The sequence below is a fragment of the Cucurbita pepo genome, chromosome 12 (genome assembly GCF_057944985.1).
Source record: "Cucurbita pepo subsp. pepo isolate OVF chromosome 12, ASM5794498v1, whole genome shotgun sequence".
Taxonomy (NCBI): domain Eukaryota; kingdom Viridiplantae; phylum Streptophyta; class Magnoliopsida; order Cucurbitales; family Cucurbitaceae; genus Cucurbita; species Cucurbita pepo.
Genome location: NC_141809.1, coordinates 2249916 through 2275184, shown reverse-complemented (window position 1 = coordinate 2275184; position 25269 = coordinate 2249916). Strand labels below are relative to the sequence as shown.

Below are 25269 nucleotides of genomic sequence, written 5' to 3'. Positions count from 1 at the left end.
TGTAAAGGTGTGGAAATCTTCCCCTAGCAGACGCGTTTTAAAGCCTTGAGGGGAAGCCCGAAAGGGAAAGCCCAAAAAGAACAATATCTGCTACCAGTGGCTCTGGGTCATTACACATACCATCAAAATAATTACTAGTACATCAAATTACACTTCATTTCCATACCAAACCCGTTTCACTTTTTTATTATTATTTGTGTTTTTCTAATTATTTTAGAAATTAAATTATTTTCAAGCGCTTAAAAAGTCATTAAAAAATAACATAAACATCCCGGGGAAAAAAACTCGGGATTTGTAATATGTGATCTGTAAGGCTACATATTAATATACAGACATTGCAGGTTTTTTGTTTAAAGGTAATAATATAAGAGATCCACATGCAAAATTATGTGACAATGAAACTAGAATTGAAGCACAAAGGTTCCTTTGTAAGATGGGTGGGATGTTAATAGAGGCTGCTATAGCTAAGGCTTAAACAGGAAAGAGAGATTTTTTGCCCTTTCACCAAAATACACACCTCAAGATGGAGCTAGCTAGCAGCAGCTCCTTGTTTGCTGCTTTTCTTTCCCTTTTTTTGCTTCTGCTTTAACTGAGTGAGACCCGCCGCTGTAACCCGAGCATTCCCGATGATCGCGCTCACCAACTCTGGATCTGTGCATGCTTTAATCAGTTCTTTCTCTCTGGTTGTTGCTTCGGGCATGTGCGCGAACAGGTTCATGGCAGTTTTTGCAGCTAAAAACAAGTGGACAAAGAGGTACGTTATGGAATGGAATCACTAGAACATCAAACGCCATTGGCTAATAAAGGTTTGATTGAGTTACATGTTTAGTCCTAGACTTTCAGGTTTGTGTCTATTTGGTCCCTAAACCTTACGAAGTGTGAGTCCTTTACTTTCAATGTTGTGTCCATTGAGTTCTTGAACTTTAAAAAGTATCTACCAAGTTCTTAGCCTTTCGATTTGTGTCCAATAGATCCCTAAATTTTTTATTTTGTGTCAAGTCTTTGACCTATGCAACATCTCTTAAAATTCACGAATATTGAAAGGCTAAGATCTAACTTATCTAATAGATCAGATACTTTTTAAAAATTTCGAACACGTCAAGAAACTATTAAACAAAATTGAAAGTTTAAGATTCTATTAGACACCGACCAAGTTAAAAAGTGCGAAAAGCTAGTTTACCTTTCCCTTTCTTTAGAGGGCCTGGAACAATCTTAACATGGTATTTGTAAGATTGCACGGCATTGTACGGCCCACACACCGGCACAGCATACAAGATAATGTCCGTAGGCAAAGGATGTCCGGTCAAGTAATCCACGTCATTCAGTTTTTCTCGCTCATCTTCACCTATTTCATGAATATCATCCTCTTCCATAGTTATTTTGTCCAGTTCAGCATCATCGTCCAATGCCACTTGGCGATCGACTTGCGTTGCACCATTCGAGTGACTATGTGAAAGATTATCAGGATGTTCGGGGCAATCTCGAGACAAGTGACCTGGCTTCTTACATTTGTAGCATATTTTTGGAGCCTCTTCAGCGCCTGTCATAGCAAAGACAACTCAGACGTCAAAGTATATGACCCCATAAGATCATGCATTATCAACATAGGCCATTATCTAAGTTTATTTATTGGGGGAAAAACTAAAAAACTATAACGATCATAAAGATGTAAATCTGCATATCATATAAACGAACAAGAATACGAGGCGATCTAATCAAGTGGTCAAGAAAGACTGCATGAGGTATCAAAATCGAGCTACTCGGAGTCCACATAATCCATCCAGGCTAGAATTCAATATATTCATTAAGGAAATCTTTCCACCAACTGTAGTTGGAATGCTTGAAAGAACAGCTTGAACAAGAGTTAAGGGTCCTCGTTTAGATAGGCACAGTTTTCTATCACTTATCCAGCTTCTCCTGAACTTTTTTGGGTATTTGGCTTTGATTAACAAGTCTCCTTTTGGAAATAACCACATTGAGCAACCCATGGAAAGCATCTTTCAAGGACCATCAATGGTCCGGACAACCTCTTGAAAAGAAAAGGAAAAGGTTTTCAAATACCCACCGTCAAGACACAGTCGCTCGGGAAAACAATAGAGGAGATCAAAGAAATTCTCCAGCTCGAGTTTTCAGTATCATAAAAGCAGAAAATTCTTATGTCACATACAAATGAAACAAGATTTACCCTTTGCGTAGTTTTTTCCCACATCCAACACCTGCAGTACCGGTCGAACTTTTTATAGATCTTTGCTAGTAACTTTTCAAATATCCTGCTCTCCCACAACTTTTAGGGGCTTTGTTCATAATGTTTTTTTTTTTTTTTTTTACAAAGTATATCTTCTTGTAATTTTAGGGGTGTAAATAGTTTCAGCTTTGCACGCTTTGTTATGTTTTCTACAAAAACACTTCAGCTTGTAACTTCTCAAATATCAATGAGAAGTTCTTATTTCTTAGGGAGTGTCCAGATAATATGCTTCACTTTCATTTGACCAATTCATAAGAAAACTATTACTTTTATAACGTTTGGCGGCAAGTTCAACAAGACATTAAATATCTAAGAAAATGCCACTGAAATTTGAACACATGGCCTCAGGAGCAATTTTCAGCTATTCCTTTTGACAAGGCCAATCCATTTGTTAATTTCAATCGCCCATTTGAAATACTAGATAAAAATTGGAGATTCAGAATCCACTAGAACATATTCTAACAGCCTCCAACATTGGTTTTATTTTATTTTTTATTTTTTTTTCCTAATAATAGCCTCTAACATTGATACTTGGTAATTGTAAACTAAATGGTCACCCTTTTAAAACAGTAAAAACCGAGAATATTTACCTCCATCACGTTTCTTCACTTCAGAAGCTGTTTCCTTCACATTTTGTGGCCCTTCATTTTTCGGTAGCTTACCTGAGGACTGTAAACCAAAAATATTATCAATAATGGAGCGATAGATCAACATTCAAAAGTTTTAAAATACACTTCCACTATTTTCATGCATCCTCTCTCAGGAGATGCATTTCCATTTTCAAAGTGTGAAAGGACAGTAGTTAGGGTCAAAATAGCCATAATTTATTTGTGGATAGAGATCGGGATTAGACGTAAGAAGTTTTAGATCAAGATTCCAAATAGTTCAGAAGTGGGAGAGTTAGAAAGACAACTGGTTCTCTACTTCATAATCTTTTCCTTCTCTCGGTACATAAATAAATATGGTTCCTATAAAAGTATCTACTAGATCAAGGGTTCCATGCATGCAAATCAGAAAGTTGGAGAGCTGTGATCAAAAACATCATCCACAGTTGGTAAGCTCATAACCGTATTGATGAAAGAAAATTAATTTGGAATAGGGGGAGCAGGAACCACTCAAAATTTCTTCCCCGTTTTGTAATCTCTCCCTTAGCGTACAAATATAAATTCAATTCCTATCGAAGCATATACGAGACGAAGGGTTCTATGCATACAATTCACAATTCATATAAAAAAAAATGCACACACTTCAGAAAGTTGGAAAGCTAGGTTATCAAAAATATCATTCACAGCTGATGAATTCACACTGCAGAGTTCGAAGAGAATTAAATGAGCATCAGAGTGCAAAGCTGAGAAGAAGATAAATATTGAACATAGATATTACACTTATTTGGACATATTTCAATGTAATGGTATAAGAAAAATAAGACATAGTCATGAGCATGCAGAGCAGAGAAACATACAAAATAAGACATAGTCATGCTCTTGCAGAGCAGAGAAACACGCAAAATGGATATTGGCTATCACAGTTGTGGGATATTTCAATGAGGAAAACACATTGCTATGAGGCAAAGAGAAATGTAGATTGAATTTTTCATCAAGTGGAACTAAAAAAGGAAAAAAACGAATGAAACTCAATCTCAATTGAAATATTCAACCATTTGAGATTAAAAAATGAATGCTTACTGCCAATAAAGCCATGCGGATACTTCTTTCTTCTTCATCTTGATCAGCATATTTTTCTTTCATTTTCTTCAGTTTACCCTTCTGACCACGGCTGACTTTTACAGAACCTGACTTCGGATTATTAACCTTGTTTGGAGGATGATTCAAAGAAACATCAATATCTCTTGATTGCTCAGTTTCCTGCTTGATGTTGCTGTCTGTAGAACTGCTATTCTGACCTTTCTTAAGTTTTCTTCTTTCAGCTTTTGAGATGTAGGGTTTCTCTCTCACTGCAGGATTATTATCATCTGGATGGGGTTCATCGACCAAATCAAACTTAGAAGTCTCTAAAATATAATTTTTGCTAGATGCAGTGCCAGATCCAAGCTCAAGAGCTTTATCCATGAGATCTTCAAGTTGTGGTGTGACAAGGGAAACATTATCTGTAACATCAGGTTGGTTATCCTTATTGACACCATTCAAAGCCATTTTACCTTCAACGGGAATGTCAAGTGATTCAGTGCCCGCAGGTCCAGGTAAGTTAGGTATAACTAGTCTATCTGAATTGGCAGATGTATTGGATACTTCTTCTGATTCCCTCTTCTCATATTCAGTATCAGATTCTTCATTAAGAGGTTCATTTTCTTCAACATCATTCACTCCATCCTCCTCACCTCTTACCCTCCTTTCATTTAAATGTGAACCTAAAGAGCTCTCATCCAAGCGAAATAACAATCCAAAACCCATGACAAGAGCATGTGGAGGAAGAAAATTCTTCTTTCCACGAATCATAAAACTCCCAACTGTAAGATATTCCCCTGTAGGAGCAGTTTTGCTAACCTGGTGAGGATAAACCCACCAGGCACTAGTTACTATCTTTGAATCCCATGCCTGGCTATGACAAACCTATGACAAAAGGAGGGAAAAAAGAAGGAGAATCTTAATTCAACCAATGAGATGATTCACCATTTAACTGAATCCAAGTTAGTCTCACTAGCGATACCTTACCGTAAAACATCCTGCTTGGTTCAACGTGAGTGGAGGCACTGGTTGTTCAGGCTTGTGATTCCTAATCACAGTGCTAGAAGCTCCGTGCAAATCAGCATGAACATACCTATGAGATAACGGAACACCATCACAGGCAGAAGCCGATGTTTTCAAATTGGAATCACAGTATTACCAGAATTATGAAAGCCAATATTATGTGTAAAACCTGGACATCGAGCTACTACATCTCGCTAGGGATAACTGACTATAAAATAACTTTAGAACCTTAAGAACAGAATAGTCATTACTGTTTATTTGTTTGAGCTAGGATGTGGAACAATTATGAACAGCAAGAAAATTACTCACAAATCTCCCTTTGACATGTAACGTTTAACTATCATCTCATTTTGCTGAGCATCACGTCCACTGATAACCAAATAATTCTCACTGCTAATGAACCAATTAAATTTCTCAAACCAATGAACTTTGCGCATATGAGATATCGTGGCAACTTTCTTTTCCTGCACATTTTTAATTAATAGGATTGAGGATCACATAATTAGTATAAGAGAATATCATAATAATAGAAAAGGAAAATCAACATAATAGATGCAAATTTGTCTTTTTTGGAGAGATACAATAATCAAACCGTCTTTAAAGGAAAATCAAAATAATAGATCAATACTTTCTTTAAAGTTGAAACTCAATAACGTTTACAATCAACTCTGGATTGGACTCTTTATTCTCAAGCATTCATAGATTCAACTTTACGAGTATTAAATTTGAAAGATTTGATTGTGTGCATAGGAAGATATAGATATTTTTGGGGAAAAAATCAATAAGAAAAACATGAACAAGTGACCATGAGTAAAATTTTGTTTCCTGTCCCAACAAAAAATCATTCTATGCCCCATACAACATATTGTAATCATCTGAACATAGAACAACAGATACCAAACTGTAGAAGATCTAGTCCAGAAACCAAATCAAGATCCATTTATGGCATATTGCTAGTTTTGACCTGTAATACAATTTCAAGCATTCAACCAGAAATAAACTAGATACAGCAAGACTAGCATCAAGTGTGCTAGTATCAAATTGCTAAAAAGTTTAGTTGGTTCTTGCCAGAAACAGCACATATTTTCAGAGGTCCATGCCAGATATGACAAATTTTATGACTACGAGATGACTGCCGGTCCACTGGTTTAAGCATCAAGTGTGATAACGTCATCACATCATGCCCATTTATAGACCACAAATAAAATAAATGGTATTTTATCAGCACTACATGAAAGGGGAAAATACCATTATTGTAATGCTACCTGGGAAAGTTGAAGACGAGTTTTTCTTTCAGCAGCTTTAAAAGCTTTTTCATGTGCAGTAATAGTTTTCTCCTGTTTGCTCTCTTGTTTTTTCTTAAGTTCATACCATCGCCGAGCATTGGCATGAGCTGAAAGTGATATATCCACCTCTACCTAAGAAAGATTATGAAATGTGAAAATTTATAAGAATACCAAAAAGCACATAGACAAAATGCATATCAAAAGCATCTAAGACAAATAAATAATGGTGATAGCGACGCAAAAAGTAAAAACAAGGTAATAGAGGATATATAATATGATGAAGTAGTTTGATTATAACCCGTCTTCAATACATCAAGGAATCAGAACCATCCAAAGAGGAAGATTTTTTTTTCACACAAGCAAAGTTTATATAGAAAATAGGAAGGCTTAGCCCTAACAGTAATATAATTTTCACCTTATCAGCTGGTTGTGTCTTTTCATCATCATCCATTTCATCAAGATTGTTGCTCAGCAGCAAAGTCATGCAATTCCTTTCAAGATTAAGTTTGTCAATAAGACCGGCCACTGGATTTCCAGATTTCTTTTCTTCCTTCACCATTCGTGCAAGATCCTCCCAGCTCATGCCTTTAGCAAGAGCAACACGGACGGCTAATATAACAGCATCCACATCTTCTAAATTATATTCTATTAATTCTGCCATTTTGACACAATGATCAACTTCTTGTTTTAATATCTCTACACGATTTCCCTACACAAGTAAATTGGGAGATATCAATACACACAGCACACAACTCTAAGAATGATGTGATGCATATAGCTTAAACGTAAAATATAAATCGTGCCAAATAATTTTTAAAGTAATAGATAGAATGATATGCCCAAAATGGAGAACACCCTGCGATAAAAAAATGTTCTCAGAAGGTCTTTGAATTAGTACAAATATAAATAAACCAATAATTTCTAAAGGCTTGTAGCATTACTCAAGAAGCAACAATTCCTGAAGGCCTGTCTTCCTCCAAAAAAATTCTTCAGTTTCTCTCTAACCATAAAAACCAAAGAAACCCCCCCAAGAAGAAATTTGAAATCCATTGGTAACACACTTGAATAACAACTGTGATTACAATAGTCTTCTTGAATACTCGATGAACACTGTAGAATCTAAAAATACATTGAAATGCACTTAATAAGTAATCAAATTCATTGGACAGACCTGATCCATGCGTATTTTATTGAGTTTTTGAGTTGCAGAGCTCTCCTTGGCCTTTTGTTGCTGTTCTGACTTTTGACTCTCAATTTTACTGTAGAATTCATCCAAAGCTGCATCAAATGTCTCAAACTTTGTGTACTTTCTAGACATGAATTGGTTTAATAAAATTGGGCAGAACTCGTCATAGATCTGCAAGTAAAAAGAAAATGCTGAAAGAAAGAGAATAGCAAGTTTCTTATATATGGGTACGTCACATTTGTCCATTAGTGTAGAGACAGGAGAAAGAATTCTTCAGCTTAAAACAGCTCAAGCAAAACGATACCTCACTATCAGTTGAAGCCTCAGATTCTTCTTTTTTAACATTTTTCTTTTGCATCAAAATGTACCCTTCAGGAACTCTAGTACCAAATATTACATCCTCTAGCCAATCCTCAAAATTTGCAACAGCTTGCACTAAGAGCTGAAGACTACCATCGTCAAGTTTATTATCATTACAAAGTTTCATATTTGGAATCAGACCGGCATTTAATATAATGTGCTCAGACAGCGCAGTTCCATATCCCAGTGCCTCCCCAAGAACAGCTTTCAAAGTAGTCTGTTTGGCTCGACTGCCATCACCTTGGGCTTTACTTGAGACAGAAGGCTTCGAGACCTTGTGGTTACCCGGCTGTTGCTTTGAAGGATCTGTTTCATTATTTTCGTTACCAGTTAGGTTAACTACATTGTCACTCAGAGTGAGTGCTTCCTGCAATTTTGCAGCCGTCGTCCGCTCAAACACTCGAGAAATTTCAGTTGGATATCGATGTCGTGACATGATTGCTACCCCCTTATTATCATCCCTGAAAATGTTCTTTTCATAATTTATAAACTAAACTTAATGAGATAACAAATCATAAGAGAATGTTGTTATCCACCTTACATGAAACATAGGGCCACTAAAAGGAGGAAATATAAGGCTAATAACCAATATATTGACAAAAAAATTCTTTTTTTCCCTTCTTTCTTTCTTTCTTTTTCTTCTTTATTTTTAAGTAAGAAATAATTTCATTAATGGGATAAAATTATACAAGATGGGGAGAAGCCAAACCCCAAAAGCTAAAGAAGATTAAAATGAACTCTTTGGAAAGGTACAAAGTGCAATTCAAGAGATAAGTGACAGACATCAAAACATATACATTCAATAACCAAAAACACATTTCTCAAATAAGCTGGTTGATGGTCTTTCTTCTATATGAGGACCTTGTATTTGTTTTAGATGGAATAGAAGAAATACAATAATATTATTCTTCTTCCCTAAATTGAAGTCTTATGCTTGTGCATATGTCGTATCATCATGTATGAATGTGTACATGCTAAGTAAACAGAAAAGAGACAGGAAATTATCTTCACATACCTGTGAGATCGAAGAAGCGTTAAGACCATAAATTCAGAATCCGTAAGAAGGATATTACCCTGGGCATACAGCTCCAAGATAACATAGTGTGCACTAGCACCTAACCCAAACTGAAATAGGATGATCTGAAAAAACATAGAAAGCGCTTCAAGAATGAGGCCTGTAATGAATGAAGATATATGTGACGGAGAATTGAACAAAGAAAAAAAAAACATACCCGATCATATCCAAGTTGCCGCACATCCTCAAGTCTTCTTGTGCGTATATGCCTTCTTAGTTTGAGAGTGAAACCAGAAGGAGTATTGCTTTTGTCTCTACAAGAGCAAAAATTAATTGATCATCGGCTACTATCCTCTTACAATTCTTGCAAATACATTCCAAGTATAAACAGCAATGCTTAATGATGTCTTACCGAACATATTCCGTCGTATGTAGTCTGACTCCACTTTCCATCAACAGCAATACCTTCTCACTCTCACCCGATTCAGTGACTCCACTACTGTTCATAAGCTTGAACATGTATGTCTTTACAACCGATAGGGGAGAGATGACAGAGAGAGAGAGAGAGAGAGAGAGAGAGAGAGTGTGTGTTATTATGCAATCTCAATTTTGGAAAACAAAACTAAAATCTAACACAATCAGTCAAAGAAAAAAAAAAGTAACTGTTTGTAACAAGAGTCCACCCAAAACATCGAAACATACAGCAACAACAATTCATACTCATCCATGCATATGTTAGGATCAAATTCTACAGGGCACTTCCAGAAGTATGATGTGCAATCCTCAAGAGAAAATTAATCCAAAAAACAGGAAATGAATCATAAGCTAGGTAGAGAAACAGGTGATTGATTGGCTCATTAAAAAGATCATTGAGAGGAGGGAACCAAACCTTGGGTGAGAGATCATAGACATTGGCGCATCGCATGCCTATCAATTTTCGGAGGCATTTCACCTCGGCGGCGACATCGGCGGTGTTCATGCGTACCTTCACCATGATTGATGTTGTTCAAGCTGGAATTGACTGTGTGTCAAATCTGTGGAAGTGTTCGCGCGTAATCGAATGGGTGATTGGAGGCAGAGAGAAAATTGAATAGAAGAAGAAGAAGAATAAGGAATCGTTTTGAGTTGGAAGGAGGAACCAGGCCAGGCGCCGTCTCAGTTCTTTCACCAACCCGCGGCAGCTTGCTCCCCACGGCCCTTGTTTTTTACCATTTTATTTTATCTTCATTTTGTTCGAAAAAAACTATTAGGCTGGTTTGGCTGGCATGGACACTATTTTTGGGTTTTTTTTTTTTTTTTTTTTTTTTTTTTTTTTTTTTTTTTTTTTTTTTGTAGATTTTTATAAATTTTTAAAATTGAGTATGGTTGGGAAGCTCATAAAACCTCAAAAATTTTAAATTACTACCAATATTTTTAAATGGTTTTGTGAAGAATATTCGAATTCAATAAGAAGTAGTTTCACTTTCGAGTCTTAGCGTGTCATTAGGACGTTCAAAAATGTTTCTTTTCTCGAATTGGTCTTTTACCATATTCAAAAATGTTTCTTTTCTCGTTTTGGTCTTTTACCATATTTACTAAACATTGTATTTTGGGTTTGTTACAAATATCGACCAATCAATTTTGATATTTGTATTAAATTATAATAAATATATAAATTCAACACCATAACCAAACTAGACACCACCTTATCTTTCTGTTCAATCAAGAATCGGTAGCGGCAATCGGCTATGGAGGGAGGTTTCAGCAAGCGGGTATTAGGACACCCTGTGTTTTAGAGAGAAAGAAGGGCGCGCACTTTTTATACACCGTAGAGACCAGAAAGGATAGGAAAAGAGTTAGGGAGAGGAACGAAGGAAGTGCTCGACCGAAATGTGAAATTTTGATTCGTTTACAGTCTTTGAAGGTTCAAAAGGGACACGCCTGTCAAATATCAGAACTTAAAAAGTTAAATCAGGAAAAGGTTTGAGCTATGACAATTATATATAACACAAGAGCTATGACAATTATATATAACACAAGAGCCACCTTGTTCCTCCCCTCACCTATTTCAATTTCCATTAATATTTTGCATAGAACGAAGCAAGAAATTTGCAAAATACAATTCTCCCCAAGGTTTCACAATTTGTACATACATATCGATAATAATTTGAGCCAGACATGATAATTTTTCATCATCCGGCTCAAGCACAAATTAAACGAACAAGGTTGGGGTAGGGAAAAACCCTCGTCACTCGCTGTCACACCTCGTTTATACAGGAATTTCTTGCTTGTTTAGGGTAGGTCTATAAAGTCCTGACTCCACAGATTAAATGGACATCTAAACTAAAAGCTAAACTAAAAGAAGCTCTCGGTAGGAAAAACGAGTGAGATAACATGGAACAATAGGAAGAAGAAACTATGAAATACAAGAATGTACAAGTAAAACTGCAATAATGATTGGAGACTTTATTTGTCCGCAAGATTGAGGACAAAAATATACAATACATAAGAAAGAGCATAAATTTAAAAATATATTATTATGTACACTCATTTGAGTCACAGTGTATTCATAGAATTCCTAAGATCCTACCGACCCTACTCTCTCTATCAAACTTGACAGACATTCCAAACACAACCCTAACACCAATTTTTGTACAAAACCTTATTTCATCGTCATAACTGGCTTGGCACCCCCAATCTCTGGCCGTATCTTTCTATTTTTTTAGGCATTTTTCAACCAAAACCAGTGAAACTAAATCGGCACTGGCCCGAAATGGGTTTTCAAGAATCCGATCTATGCTCGCTCAATCTATATTCCCTCTGGGATTAGAACATTTGCACTTAAAAGGTTCCCCCTTCTTGTAGCTTATCCAGTCCTCCAACTTGCTCTCTACATAGAAGCTATATAGATATCTTTCCTCCTAATGCAAAGAACGAAGCAGGGAAGAGAAGGAATATTGAGCAGGTACCATTTAACATTAGCTTAGATCAAAACCGGCATCTGCATTTATGGCATACATCAATTTGTTTGCCAGTTGCTCCTTGCTGCATTGCAGTTCACAAATCAGAGTCAACAAAAGTTCTTTCAACTTTAGCTACTAAATATATATATAGAATAGTAGAAAACTTAACCGAACAGCCATAGGTACATAACTGAACCGCCTCAAACTGATTAATCGACAGTTTAGTCGGTTCAATCTGTGGTTTGTCGTTCGGTTCAAACCATGTACACTGCAGGTGTTGGGTCTAGGGAATGGTCTGTTAGGCCAATGCCAATTGGGCTGATAAGCTGGCTGGACAAAGGCATTATGATATATGAATAAAAATGATGCCGACCCGTGAATCAAGCTCGTGACCGTGAGAATACAAGCCTAAATTTAAAGCCAACTCGACCACTATACTTTATTTTGCTTTTTAATAAAAATCACACCGGACAGTTCTGCCAAACTGGACCGGTTCCAACTAGAACCAAAGCAGTTTTGGTCGGTTAAATGGTCTTTTTGAGTTTTTGGTTCACTTGCACCCCTACTCTCTCCACTGGAAAATCTAGCATGAAAATATTTTTTGCAACAATTTTTATTTGATTATTTTTTTAGAGAAAAGATTAAATTTTTCAACAATTTAACGTAGAAGACAAACACTAGGCTACACCTTTTAGTTTCTTAACAAGTGACACTTTTCTCATACTGCCCGCATCTCTTTTTTTAGTGTGTTGTTTCCTAATATCTGATTGCTTGCATCACAAAAACAAGATTCATAAAAACTAAGGATGACATTTCATTTTTTCAGTTCAACAAGATAAAGAAGAATTATATTGACGCACCTTCTATAGGGTGGAAGCTTCAAAAGATTCATACAAGTCGCTGATGTAGGTAAGCGATCAAGAGCTTCTTCATTTGCATTACCAGCAGCCCTGAAACAGAAATAAGAAACTAGTGTCAAATTAATAACTCATCCATCTCGATCAAAGAAATATAAATCAGATACAGCTATCCTTGACAAACCAACATATTCGTGTCCGTGGGTATTAAATTGAACATTAAATAGCAATGTTTTTTTTTTTTTTTCCCCAATGCATGATAATCTATGTGCCTGAATACAGTTTCAACGTGTGAACAGGAATGCCCCACCAAGTCCTCATTAGACAACAATGTACCTTCTCTCCTACTGAGTTACAGTTTCACATGACACCTCACTTGCAGGGTAATTTAAATTAAGCTCAAAAACGAACAAGATTATCCCCTTCCCGGGAAAACAAAACAAAAAAATAACAATTGTGATGACACAGTTTTAACAAAAGAAAGCAAAAAAATAAACAAAACATCAATTACCTTTGTATGCAAAAGCATGGCTCAAGATATCTAAAGCCAAGAAGTGGTCCTCGAGAGCAACCAGTCACAAACCTGATGAAAAAGCACAATCCAATTTTATACTTCTAAATTCCGGTTTTTCTTTAAGCCAACTAGAAACGAGATGTAACCAACAGCTAGTGTAATAAAATGACTCACTTCAGAAATTTCTTTTGGTTTACCACTGAGAAACTTTTGATAACTTCCCAAAACATCTCAATGACATAATGTTCCTGATAAGAATTCAACAGAAGAAAAAAACATGATTAAAAAATATAGGAGAGATTTTTTATTTATCATGGTTGCGCCTGACCATGCAGTGATTTCTAGATAATGCGAGTTTAAGTTTTGTTGCCATTGTCATAGAAACATAAGATGTGACTACAAGTACGAATAATAGTAACCAACAGTCTACAGCTATATATATATTTGTAAGAAACTAGCCGTCATTTTTCATTTAAGAAAAACCAAACTTCGGTTAAAAATAAATAATAAATAAATAAATAAGAGGATAAGTCTAAATAAAGTAAAGTATAATGTGAGTTAACACATAATTACAAAAAGAGGACACCAGGGCACAAAAAGAAACCGATGATCTAGCAATGTCCCAGACATCTGTAGAAGAACTCTCTCGTCCTCTAAAGATTCTATTATTTCTCTCGCCCCACAAATACCACAAGGTAGCACACACCCTAACCTGCTTCAAAAATAGTTTCTTCCCCTGAAAGGCGGATGGAAGAGAAACTCCTCAAGAGCCTCCCTCAAACCTTAGAACATCTATAGTTGAAACCGAACTCCTTGAAGAGACCAAAAGAAAACTCACAATTCCACAGAATACAATCAAGGTCCTCAGTTGCCCTTCTACACAAAATACAACAATGCGAACAAACCAAAAAGAACCCTTCAATCGAGAGATTATCCAAGGGGTAAAATCCCAAAGAGACGTAAGGGGAGTGATCATCCTCCAATAAGATAGAGACCACTGAATGCTCTTATTAATTGATATAAATGAGGAAATAGAAAGCAAAGATGCTTGTCACCCTTTTGTTCCTTTTGGTAAGAAATCAAACTTCCATTCAGAAAAAATGAAATAAGTACAAGGGCATAAAAAATAATAAAATAATAAATAATAAATAAATAAATAAAAAACAAGGCACACGAGAAACCAGGGAACCCAAAAACAAACTCCAGAAAAGGGCTACCCGTAAAGCAAAATCAAAACAAAATCAGAATTACAAGATTTGGTGAGAGCCCAAAGAGAGGCATTAGATCTAGCCAGCTCCCAAACCTTGCCACACGATCTCTCAACCTATCTAAAGATCCTTTATAACGCTCAAACAAATACCCCAAATGATAGTGAAGATATAGTGTGCCACAAGACTGTTATCACAAAAAGGGAAACAAAAAAAGCATATCCTCCACCGTGGTGAACCTGATTATATTACAAATCTAACAAAGCCCAAAGAGACAGAGCAAACTGATATATCAAAAGTCTTCAACCTGACACTTGCAAAGAATGCACTATGGTGGGGCAACACCAATGAAGAGAGATGTTGGACATGGGCCAAGACTCTCCCACGTAAAATTTAACACACAAAAAATTACATTCCTACAAACTTTACGGTTCCCAAGCAAGGAGAAAGCAGAGATAGGTGGGGCAGAGAAGGCACAGACAGCTTATGGAAAAAAGAGCTACAGGAAAAGCGCTTCAAAAGAACTAAAATATGATGTCCCTTCAATCACAGAGAAGAGAAAGAAGGTCCACCACCTCTAGAGCCTCTCTTCTAGAAAGAGGGCAAGAGAATAACGAAGAGGAAGAATCGAAGGTTGATAAGGCAAAAGCCACATAATGCAACTTCTTACTCGATATGTGTTATAACCGCAAGAGACTACTCAAAATCTTCCTCAAAGAGATCTAAGAGCCCTCCCCAAAAAAGGATTCACAAATTGAAAAGGCATGGGGAAAGCCGAAGCAATAGCCAACCAGCAATTTTTATTAGAGCCCTCAACCCTAAAATCTACTACCCACTCAAACAGATGCAAACCACACCTATTCACAATAATCCTATACAACAACATATTAGTCTCCCTCAAGAAACTTCTTCGTCAACAGCACTTCATTATGTAATCTCAGGCTATCGATACCCAATCTCCTCAGCTCCAAAGGCTTCAAACTAACCCAGTGAAACCCGCCAACCTCATATACAATTATGAGATTTAAATGAGTCATCGTAATTCAGATTGCATGACTATAACACATGTTATATTCAATATCTTCAATCATGAATTATTACATTCAAAAAAAGATCAATCCTACTAATCTTACAAGATTTCAAAATTCTCTTAGAACACATACATAGAAAAGAAAATAAAAGAAAAATATATATGAAAAGGGGGTTCAACAGAACTTACTTTATGATAGCCACTTGAATAAGTAGTATGTGTCCGTAGGTCATCCACATCCAAGCCGTCCAGTGAACCCGATATCAAAAGCTGAAAAGTAGACCAGTCAAGGGCATCAAAATGAATTATCTTGGACCCACAAGACTAGCAACACAACTTTGATAGTATTTAGCAATTGACCCATGATGTGCACTAAATTATGGCTTATTTTTATGTTTTCCTTTTTTTTCTCTGTCATAAGGACTTTTGTTCCCTCATCTTTTGCCGTCATAAGGAATTTAGTTGCTGCAGCTAAAGAGTCCATTTAGGGCTATAAATGATCTAGTTTGCTTTGTATATTTTTCAGGTTTTAATGATTTGTAAAACTGAGCCTTTACACTTCTTTTAGTCATTAGCCTGACGCCTCTTTGCGAATGATCAACTTGAATCTTAATGAATAGACTAGTATCAAATCATCAAGGTTTTTGATAGTTGTAGGTGATCAGAAGTCACGCGATTGAACCTTCAAGTGAACCCGATAGACAAAACCCTTGATGTCTTAGAGTTCTGGCTTTGGGTGAAAGTTGAGGCAGGGCTCCCAATACCAGGCTATCAAAGGAAATGGTCGAGAGTCCTCCTAATCATTATAGGTTCTTGCTTCAATTCATTAAGGGTTTCACATCACATGAAAATTAAAGCTCAACATTATCAAAACCACTGTCCCCCTACCCATAAACTAAGAAAATATGAACTATGAAGAATAAAAATCCAAATCTAGGTGCTTAACCAAGAATTTATTGTACGTTCTAGGAGAAAAGACATTCCTCAAATTAACATTTTCCCAAAAAAGTATTGTAAGTACTAATATGAATGAGACAACGCTTGTATAAAGCCAAGAGGAGATAGTTCTTGTTCAAAGAAGCAAGATTCAAGATTCAATGGAAAAGTAAGTTGATGTGCAATGAAAAACAGGTCATCAAAAGATGATACAGCAGCAACCTTTTGATGCAAACCACGTTCCTAAATTCTGTGAATCGTACCTGGAATTCATGTTCATTGAACATATCGATCCATTCTTTCTGTATAAGTTGCTGAAACCCTCTCAAGAAATGAGAACTTTGCTGCCGTATCTGTGGATGACATTTTTTTCTATCAAAGTCAGAAAAGGGCCTAGGGAGGACACTTTGGATAAACCAAAGACAAACTACGGCAATACCTGAAAGTTCAAACGATGATTGGCAACAAGATGAATGAATGTGATGACATTTTCACTTGTGACACGACGGTTTTTTCCTCCAGGGAGTAGCTCTTCTTCTGTTTGCTCTCCATATTCATTGTTTATAATAACAAAATATAGCTCCAGTTCAGAAATGTCCCCTTCAAAATGCTGTGTCCAGAAAATCAGATGGGAAGATCCCCAAATTCAAGGTAAGGAGTGAGAATGAGATTCTACCAGGATACTATTTTGATCTAGATCATTGATCAGAGAGGGAGTTCTTTAAAAGTAGTTACAGCTCTGATCACATCTGATCTTTCTAGAGATGTATTGGAAGTGGTATCAGCTAAAAGTGATATAAGGGAATATATACCTTCAAGAAAATAAGGTGGCGATACAATTCAGGGTCTAAGGATGGCAAGTCATTCAGATAGTTGTACCTGTGGTGATAAGCATTGGCAAAATTCAAGTTTGGTTAAAGATTAACATATTTTCCCCACACGGAATAGAATTTCCATGTTTTTATACCAGGAAACCATGCAGTATTAAAATCTAATAAATCATATAGAAAGCAATGTACAACTCAGATACTGAAATCAAGAGCAGCCTTTATTCTAGTATGGAGTAACTCTGTAAATGAAGACGTATGACATAATGAGAAAATGAATGCAGCATCAAACATCCTAAATTCCACAATTAGAAGTTAGCTACTGACGACCTCATCAGTGGGCAGTGCACCCAGAATAAAAAGTAAGATTTTTAGAACCCTAAACATGTCTAATAACTTGCAACCAGCCATAGCAACCCTAAACATAGCAAAACAGTAGACCAGCAAGTCTTCTAAAACCTTACTTCTGTTTTAGCTTGCTCAAGAAGAATGTTGCAAAAGGAATATCAACAAGAATTCCTTCAAACATTGCCTACAGGAAGAAGGGTAAAATAACATCCCGTCAGAAATCGCTTAATGTGATTAAGATTTCTACGCATGAGAATTAAAGAAGGATTTAAAACGTGAAGCATTGGAAAACCATTGAACTGAGCAGCAACTTCTATAATAGAAAAGCATGTAGAACACAGGATGCAATCAAGTGGGTGAACACTTTCCACTGTAAGAATACCGCAGATTTTAAACTACTAAATTGTATTTATATTCTTGTCAGGCGATACATTAATGTTTCAACATCCAACCAAAGTAAACTGCATGTATGCTTGGGCGTTATAGACATACCTTAGCCAAAAGAACTCCAAGGAAATGAAAAAATTGGAGATGTTGCTCATGTATCATTCCTGAACCAGGATTGGGGTAGAGCAAGTGATCAGCTGTTTCCTGGATTCCCAAGCAGAAAATTACTCAAATTAGAAGAATTGAACACTATGTGCTCACGTATCCCTTAAGTTTTAAGAAATAGATCTCGAACAACCAATTTTTATTTTGAAAAGTGATCTCAAACAACTATGGCAGTCTTATCGTAATTCATATTGTCCAATGACTCCGCAACAATTACAAAGTCATCCTAATAATAAAGAATGTCATGATGACCTTAAATAAACCATACTGCACATCAAAGGCTGCCCGTGTAATGTTCTCCATGAAATCTTTGAAAATACCACCACCATCAATTCCAGCCTCCTCAACTCCAAATTCATTAACAAATGACACACGTATCTGCATGCAGAAAACTGAAGCAATTGATCCAACAGAGGCAGATAAATAAACAATTACAACTAAAAGATCCAAAAGAGGGAGGGGGGAAGGGGCTATTTCACAAAGGCAAGGAAAAAGTGAAAAAAAAAAAAAAAAAAAAAAAAAAAAAAAATGTAAGGTCGCAACTAAAAGTGCTGAAAGGTCTCAAATTACCGATCCTCGAAGATCATCTTCAGACAATGCACTCATCTGACTAAAAGCATCCTCCAATATATGATCTCGCCGAATTCTAAACCGGTTTCTAGCAAAAACCGCATGAGATCCATTCCTTTGCCTAGCTGCTGTTAGTTGTGACTGAAATGGGTTTTAGGGAAAATAACTAAATAAAATACCTTAAATATTTCTAAAACTCACTCACCCCACGAAATATATATTGTGGATAAAGAAATCAAACAACAGCTTGCTTACAGTGAAAATCTTAACCCTGCTTGTAAACGGTACTAAAAAGGGAGCTTGCTTAAGTATATCATGTGCTCTGGTATTTTCTATCACGGCCTACAAAGAGTTAAAAGCCAAATAAATAATTAGAATGAGGGACAGATAACAGATCATTAAAACCTGCATATTCAACAAGAATAATTACCTGAGAAATGAAATAATCATTCACGGCATCAGCATGGAAGTCACTGGGGGGTGTAAATTGCCGTCTATTGTTCCAGTCTTGCAACTACAATAAGGCCATTTAATTTTAGTAGACAAACAAAACGAGGAAATTAATAAGATACAAGCACAAGCCTTTCTCAAGAAATTTCAATGAAGCTAAACGAAGGAAGAAAAGACTTTTTCTGTCTGGTAAATCTCTTGCGCTCATATAACATAGAATGGCATCATAAAATATCAAATGGGGATATAGAATTTAAAGCAGCCAACAAGAAAATACACTACTCAAATAACTGATATACCTGTGACAGGAGCTCTGAGGCAACAATTGTAACCCTGTATTGAATGAATTCAACGGTGTGCCTCTTAGTAACATGGGCAGTAGCGGCAGGTTTTGCAGAATTACTAGGAGCTGTAGGACTCACCCATAAAAGCTGCCATAGGGCCTGCAGAAAGTAGAATAAACGGCAACATTACAAATATGACTACCCTAAACTAAGTATCCCCTTCTAATTCTTTCTCAAAAAAATCTAAAGCAGGAACTATTTTTATCCAGAAATGAAGAAGAAAAAATCTGAACACCCATGTTAAGAAAGTCTCTACTGAGCACGGCATTGCAGCAACGTAGTTACAAGGTGGCTTTCAAGAAAACTTGCCTGCCTCAAAATAATAATTAGACATCTGATATCCTTCAATGATAGTGGCTTCTCCTGCTCATAAAACTCCTCATTGTCAATTATTGTCAACATGTGCCTGATCCATAATAAAAAAAAGCAATCAGGACATACCAAATCTTACAATATTACCACACATAACATCAGATCAGGGATCAAAACAAAGTTCAAAAAGTAGATAAGCAGGAATAAAGTAGGTAATATTACTTGTACACAGGACAGAAAACAGCCAAAGGTAATAGCCAACCAGGTGCATCTCCTGATAAATATGCCAACTTCTCCGAAAAGGACGACCATTTTTGGTTCTCATGGCACTTTTTTATAAAATTCCAAAGTACTGGAACTAACTCTGTTCTGTATGCTAGAACGGTCATAATTTGCTCCAGAGGTAGTGTATTGAAAGTGACATGCAGAAAAGCACAGGCTGTACCAACAGCTTTGACCTCTTTATCATCAGGACCATCATAAGGCCCACTAACTTGGGAAATCTGCCCAAATAAAGCATTTGCCTGGGAAGCACAAACCAATTCCATATTGTTAAAAGAAATATAGATGTTCTGATTAATTAAAATGTTGCCTTCGAGGAATGAGACCAGAAGATATACCAACTGCAAGAGAAATCGTGGATCAATAGCATCACATATCTGCTTCTCAACATTTTTATTCAATGGTAGCTCTATTTCTTGATCAGACACGACCACATCGTCGTCACCCAATGCAGCACCTATTGACAACATACAGATGGAAAGACTGATGAATTAGATAAAAAAATTCATGAACCAAAGCCTAAAACCAAAATGAAGATAACGGTGAATACATACTCTCTTCCATATCTCTAAGAGGTGATTTCATCGAAGGAAGTAGTTCCAACAAGAATGTTGTGATGGAAGCAAGATCTACTGCCTATCCACATCAAGTAAATAAAAAATGGGCTTAAAATTATAATTTCAATAACCACGGATCCTTAGAGTGTACAGGATTTGAGCACCAATAACTGCTCACTACAAATCTGTAAAGAGAACTTTTTTTGCATAAATCATATTAAAAAAAAGAATGAAGTACATGCATATTCTATTTCTCTTCAAAGAGAAAATGTGATCTTTAGACCCTCAGTAACACCATTATATCCAAACAACAAGGTTAATGGGATTCATTACTTCACTTCAGATGGATGAGCATGGGAGAAAAGATTTTGTGATGACAAGCCACGATAAAAGGTTGGGATAGCTTAGATTGTGTCAAAACATCAATTTTAGTCAGTATATCCCAAGAAGAGGAGGATGACACGTGCAACTTTATCAATTGGGTAAAGAGATAGAGGTGCTAAATGTGTAAAGAAGAGCTCAAAAAAAAGTAATATACATCAGCTAGTTACCAATTCGGATGAGCAGTCAGGCTGAGATAGAGCAGTTCTGGAAATTTCTAATACATTTCCAAGAAGGCATGCATAGCCAGGAATGTCAGCTGTTACATCCTTTGGGAGTACATTTGCGTAATGTTGAACACATGATGCCATCTGATGAATGTAATGTCCAATCAACCCCCGTCTAGCGAAAACCTAAAAATAGGTACGCTAATTTGTAAGTAAATAAATAAATAAAATAAAAGGTACACTAGTTTGTAAGAAAAGGAATAAAGGAAAACAAGTTTGTACTTAAAAAAAGTTTAAAGAAGTTCAAAAGTCCAATCAAACTCTAAATTTCAACAAAATTATCTGTAAAGTAGGAGGATAAAATCAAGCAAAGTTGGTGAATGCAATGTCCAATCAAACACATATTTTTTTAATAGAAACTTATAATTGGATATATTGTAGCCATAAGAAGCAAGACAGCCTAAAGGCTGAGGGTGGAGGTAACCCCACCCACAAAAGAGCTTTCCAATTTTTAATAATCATGGAAAGTACAAGAAAAATCTTTCTGATTTGAACTCCACCAAGTCAGGGAATATCTGCAGGTATAAATTAGGAAGAAACCTACCTCCTTTAAGTAAGGGAATGTCTGCCACAGTAAAGGAAGAGTAAGAATTTGGGAGGAGAAGCTCCAATTGGGATCAACACGTGGGCAACAGCATGGCTTCTCACCAACATGAGAACTCAAAAGAGAAAGCAAACGTTCTAAAGAAGGCACTGAACTGCTGGGATGCGAATCTTTAGTTTCCTGCAATAGCTTGAATGTGAATTAGTTCTCTCTGAAAACACCAGCAGAGGATGATACTGACAAAACAGAATAGCTCAAAAGACCACTTGCAAGTGAAACCACAAAGCAAAAATTTACACAAGGTAGAAGAAAAAGGAAGTACACATATACCTTCCCCGCCAAAGTGATATCCCTAATCAGCACATATGCATTTCTTTCCAGAAAGTAGCCAACAATCTTACAAACCCATGGGAGTTCGGGTTGTAATAAGAAAACAATTGCATCTAACAATAGAGTCGCAGGTGTGCTAGAGTTCTCGGGTGCAGCAAAAAGTTGATTCCTCAATTGGTTTCTAGTCAGAATAACACCAAGTAAGAATAATTTGCAAAAAAAAAAGAAAAAAAAAAGGAAAGAAACAACAACAATTTATCATATAAAAATGTTGAATTTCATTAGATCATGGTTAAAAGAAGTGAGTCAAGTATAGCTGCCTAAATAAAATCTATGAAATATATCATATACGACTAAAGGAGCATAGTAAGCCAACAAAATCAACAATGACAACCGTCAATTTTACCATTCAAAATGTTAAAAATCAGAACTTTTTTATAAGGAATATTAAAATGGAAAATCTTATTACCTATTATGATATACTGTCTGGATGCAAGCGTATGCAAATTTCTTAACTCTGTAATCCACTAAGGCCTTGTTGGATAAATAATCCTTGCCAGCAAAGATGCTCAATACGTCCCCTATTTATGTGATGAAAAGAAATGTTAAAAAGCACCAGCAGTAAGAAATACTATAACGGTTATCAATCTGAGAACCTAGTCCAGAGGCAAAACTACAAATAGCAAAAGAAGGGTAATACAGTGGTTCAGAAAGCAATCAATACTTTAAGGATTTCCATTTGTCACTTATATAATAACTTCCCAAAAGAAAAACCTCATAATAAACTTGAGTAGCACCCAATAACATGCCTAATGTTTCCATCAGCGAAAATGAGTAGTCTAAATACATTTGACAAGGAAATATATCAACTGGCTTCCAAATAACAGTTATATGACTAGAATTTGTTTTGTCCAACTTCAAGAAAATAAAACAGATAAATATAGATTACAGTACAAAAGATGCTGCAAAGGAATGAAGTTTCTGAAAAATGGTACTACCCCATTATCTAATAATGACAACATATACGGTTCCTCCATATTGAAGGAAAAATTTTAAACAAACAAATAAATAAATAAATAACGCATATGCAATTCTCTTATTCTTTAAATGTGAGAGAGGTGAAAAAGGAAATACAATGCGAACTACGAAAAAAGCACTCACAGAAATGGAGCAAATCTAGACTAAGTAAAAATGGTCTATGAAAACACCAAATAATTGGCTCGGTTTTCAGAGAAGAAAATACTTGTGTAGTTACCATTGTCTTGAACAAATTGCTGAAGTAACCGACAAGCCTCTACAAGAACCGAAAAATCACCGGTGTGTTTTGCATTATAGAAAAAGAGTAGCTGGTGGAAAAACTCTGAATCAGGACCAAAACAATGCCTGAGTTGAAGTGACAATTTGAGATTAAAAATATATATATATATCAATGATCAGATTAAAAATTGGCATCTACAGTTGTTGTCTGAACAAATAATGTCAAGAAAACTAGAGGAACTCAATTGAAATAGGAGGAAGGAAAAAGATTATTGTTGTTAAATAACAATTATATGTAGATCTTAAGTTCTACCTGTCAACTTTCTCACAATGCTTTCCATAAGTATCATGAAATTGCTCTCGCATCCTACAACATGCAGCTTCAGAGACCTTTCTCCCTCTGAAGCATTTCTGTAGAAATAAACTAGTCAAAATAAAGATTAGAATATAAATACGTGACTTGACATGATGAAAGTCCAAGAAAGCCATTTAGTAAATGTAAAATCCAAAGAGGAACTACTCTCAAGGGTATAAAGTAAATAACAAATCAGTAGAGTATATAATAGGAATCGAATGATCCTGCTCCAAGGAAAAAACAAAAGACAAAAATCCTGTTAGAGAGGAAGTACATAATTAACTCTTTATCTAATTATCCCGAATGTTGATATAAGCTGGAGATCCTCTTATCTACTTTGAAAACAATAGGTAAGTATGAGAACTGAGGTAAGCATCAATATCCCAAACATGCCGACTCTGCTGAGACAACGATGAGCTTACCTTGATCTATTTTAAATTTAAATTCGTTTTATATGTTCTTTCCTTCATGTATATATTCATACATCTCTAACTTAGATTTACAATATGATAAAACATGGAAATAAACCCAACGAAGAATAACTGGGAGCCTTTAATCGGTACATATCGAATTGTCCAGCTAGATCAATGCCTGTAAGACATTTGCCAAAAAGGACAAGGTGTTGATTGTCCAGCGTATATAAAAGAAGAGTTCGACATTTTATTTCCCCCGAAAATGAAGTGGCAGAACGGCGCAATTCACCGCCCCACATTACACGCTATCCTAGAACAGGAGACAGGCAAAACAGGCTAGCAAACCACACCTCTATCTACGATAAGATACCGTGCGTCGAATATATCGAAATCCTTAAGGAATCAGACATGAAGTTCGCCAATTATCAAAAGTGATTTTCACATCCACATCAAGAAAATATATATATATATATATATATATGTGTGTGTGTGTGTGTGTGTGTGTGTGTGTGTGTGTGTGTGCATGTATAGAGGGGACAAGAGGAGACAAAGACCGCTGCAGTCAATAATCCTCGAGCAATTTGGCGTTGCCATATAATGCTGGAAATTACAAATTCACAATTGAAATAAAGAACCAACAGCAAATAGCAAAACACACACATAACTAATCGACTCGATTCATGATCAATATGAACTAAACATGAAATTGAAAGGTCGATCAAGAAACGCAATAGGAAAATGAAATATAACCTGAATTTTGAGAGCAGCAAAATTTTGCTGCCTCAACGACAATCGGCGGTTTCGCTCCAATCTAGTCTGCTCAAGAAGCTTCTGCCTATCTCTTTCCTTGGAACTGCGGCCACCTAAATCAACTCGCTTGCGAGTAGATGAATCGCCCGTGAAGAACATCTGCCGAGTCAGGAATCCAACTAATTCAGACCTAGCAGAGCAGCAGTGGGGAGGCGAATTCAGTGAGAAACGATTGCGATGAAGATGGAATTTGAGAAATTGAGGTAGACGTAGAACCCTAGAAAAGGAAAATCGGAGCAGAGGACGAGTTAGCGTGGCTCGATGGCTGTCTTCGGGGAGAAATGGAAGCGATGCAAATATTCAGAGCGAAGGCGCAATTTCGTGGAAGTATAAAAGAGAAGGCTTAATTGTCAAGAAAGGGCGATAGCGAAGAAGAGTTCATTCATTATTGTTTGGTGCGACTGTGCGCAGGTACATTGCTCC

At 36.2% G+C, this 25269-nt stretch overlaps 2 protein-coding genes across 5 annotated transcripts; both read right to left on the bottom strand.

Annotated features, from left to right (window-relative positions):
- Positions 1 to 275: 275 nt before the first annotated feature.
- EMB1441 (zinc knuckle (CCHC-type) family protein) lies at positions 276 to 10011 on the bottom strand. 2 transcript variants are annotated; one of them, XM_023692196.2, is made up of 14 exons: positions 9690 to 10011; positions 9213 to 9325; positions 9018 to 9114; positions 8801 to 8925; positions 7730 to 8246; positions 7411 to 7596; positions 6655 to 6948; positions 6219 to 6371; positions 5263 to 5417; positions 4918 to 5023; positions 3931 to 4815; positions 2836 to 2914; positions 1181 to 1540; positions 276 to 732 (listed from the first exon to the last, which is right to left on the bottom strand). In XM_023692196.2, the coding sequence occupies exons 1-14, from the start codon at positions 9792 to 9794 to the stop codon at positions 530 to 532; spliced, it is 3378 nt and encodes a 1125-aa protein (XP_023547964.2). In that variant the 5' UTR covers positions 9795 to 10011; the 3' UTR covers positions 276 to 529. The 2 variants fall into 2 exon arrangements, with proteins under 2 accessions (XP_023547964.2, XP_086985339.1); XM_087129213.1 differs by lacking the exons at positions 9018 to 9114; positions 9213 to 9325; positions 9690 to 10011 and having other exon boundaries at positions 7730 to 8257.
- A 1274-nt stretch (positions 10012 to 11285) lies between these two features.
- UPL6 (ubiquitin protein ligase 6) lies at positions 11286 to 25216 on the bottom strand. 3 transcript variants are annotated; one of them, XM_023692228.2, is made up of 26 exons: positions 24787 to 25214; positions 23582 to 23679; positions 23267 to 23394; positions 22481 to 22592; positions 22012 to 22192; positions 21682 to 21861; positions 21081 to 21263; positions 20527 to 20608; positions 20311 to 20429; positions 19913 to 20214; positions 19688 to 19784; positions 19334 to 19477; positions 19015 to 19098; positions 18840 to 18926; positions 18585 to 18725; positions 18267 to 18392; positions 17955 to 18053; positions 17579 to 17646; positions 17100 to 17166; positions 16727 to 16897; positions 16551 to 16640; positions 15541 to 15621; positions 13288 to 13361; positions 13111 to 13182; positions 12603 to 12692; positions 11286 to 11824 (listed from the first exon to the last, which is right to left on the bottom strand). In XM_023692228.2, exons 1-26 carry the CDS (start codon positions 24943 to 24945, stop codon positions 11758 to 11760), a joined length of 3102 nt encoding a protein of 1033 aa, XP_023547996.2. In that variant the 5' UTR covers positions 24946 to 25214; the 3' UTR covers positions 11286 to 11757. The 3 variants fall into 3 exon arrangements, with proteins under 3 accessions (XP_023547996.2, XP_086985200.1, XP_086985201.1); XM_087129074.1 differs by lacking the exon at positions 11286 to 11824 and adding an exon at positions 11903 to 12072 and having other exon boundaries at positions 24787 to 25216; XM_087129075.1 differs by lacking the exon at positions 11286 to 11824 and adding an exon at positions 11905 to 12072 and having other exon boundaries at positions 23582 to 23692; positions 24787 to 24925.
- Positions 25217 to 25269: the final 53 nt, after the last annotated feature.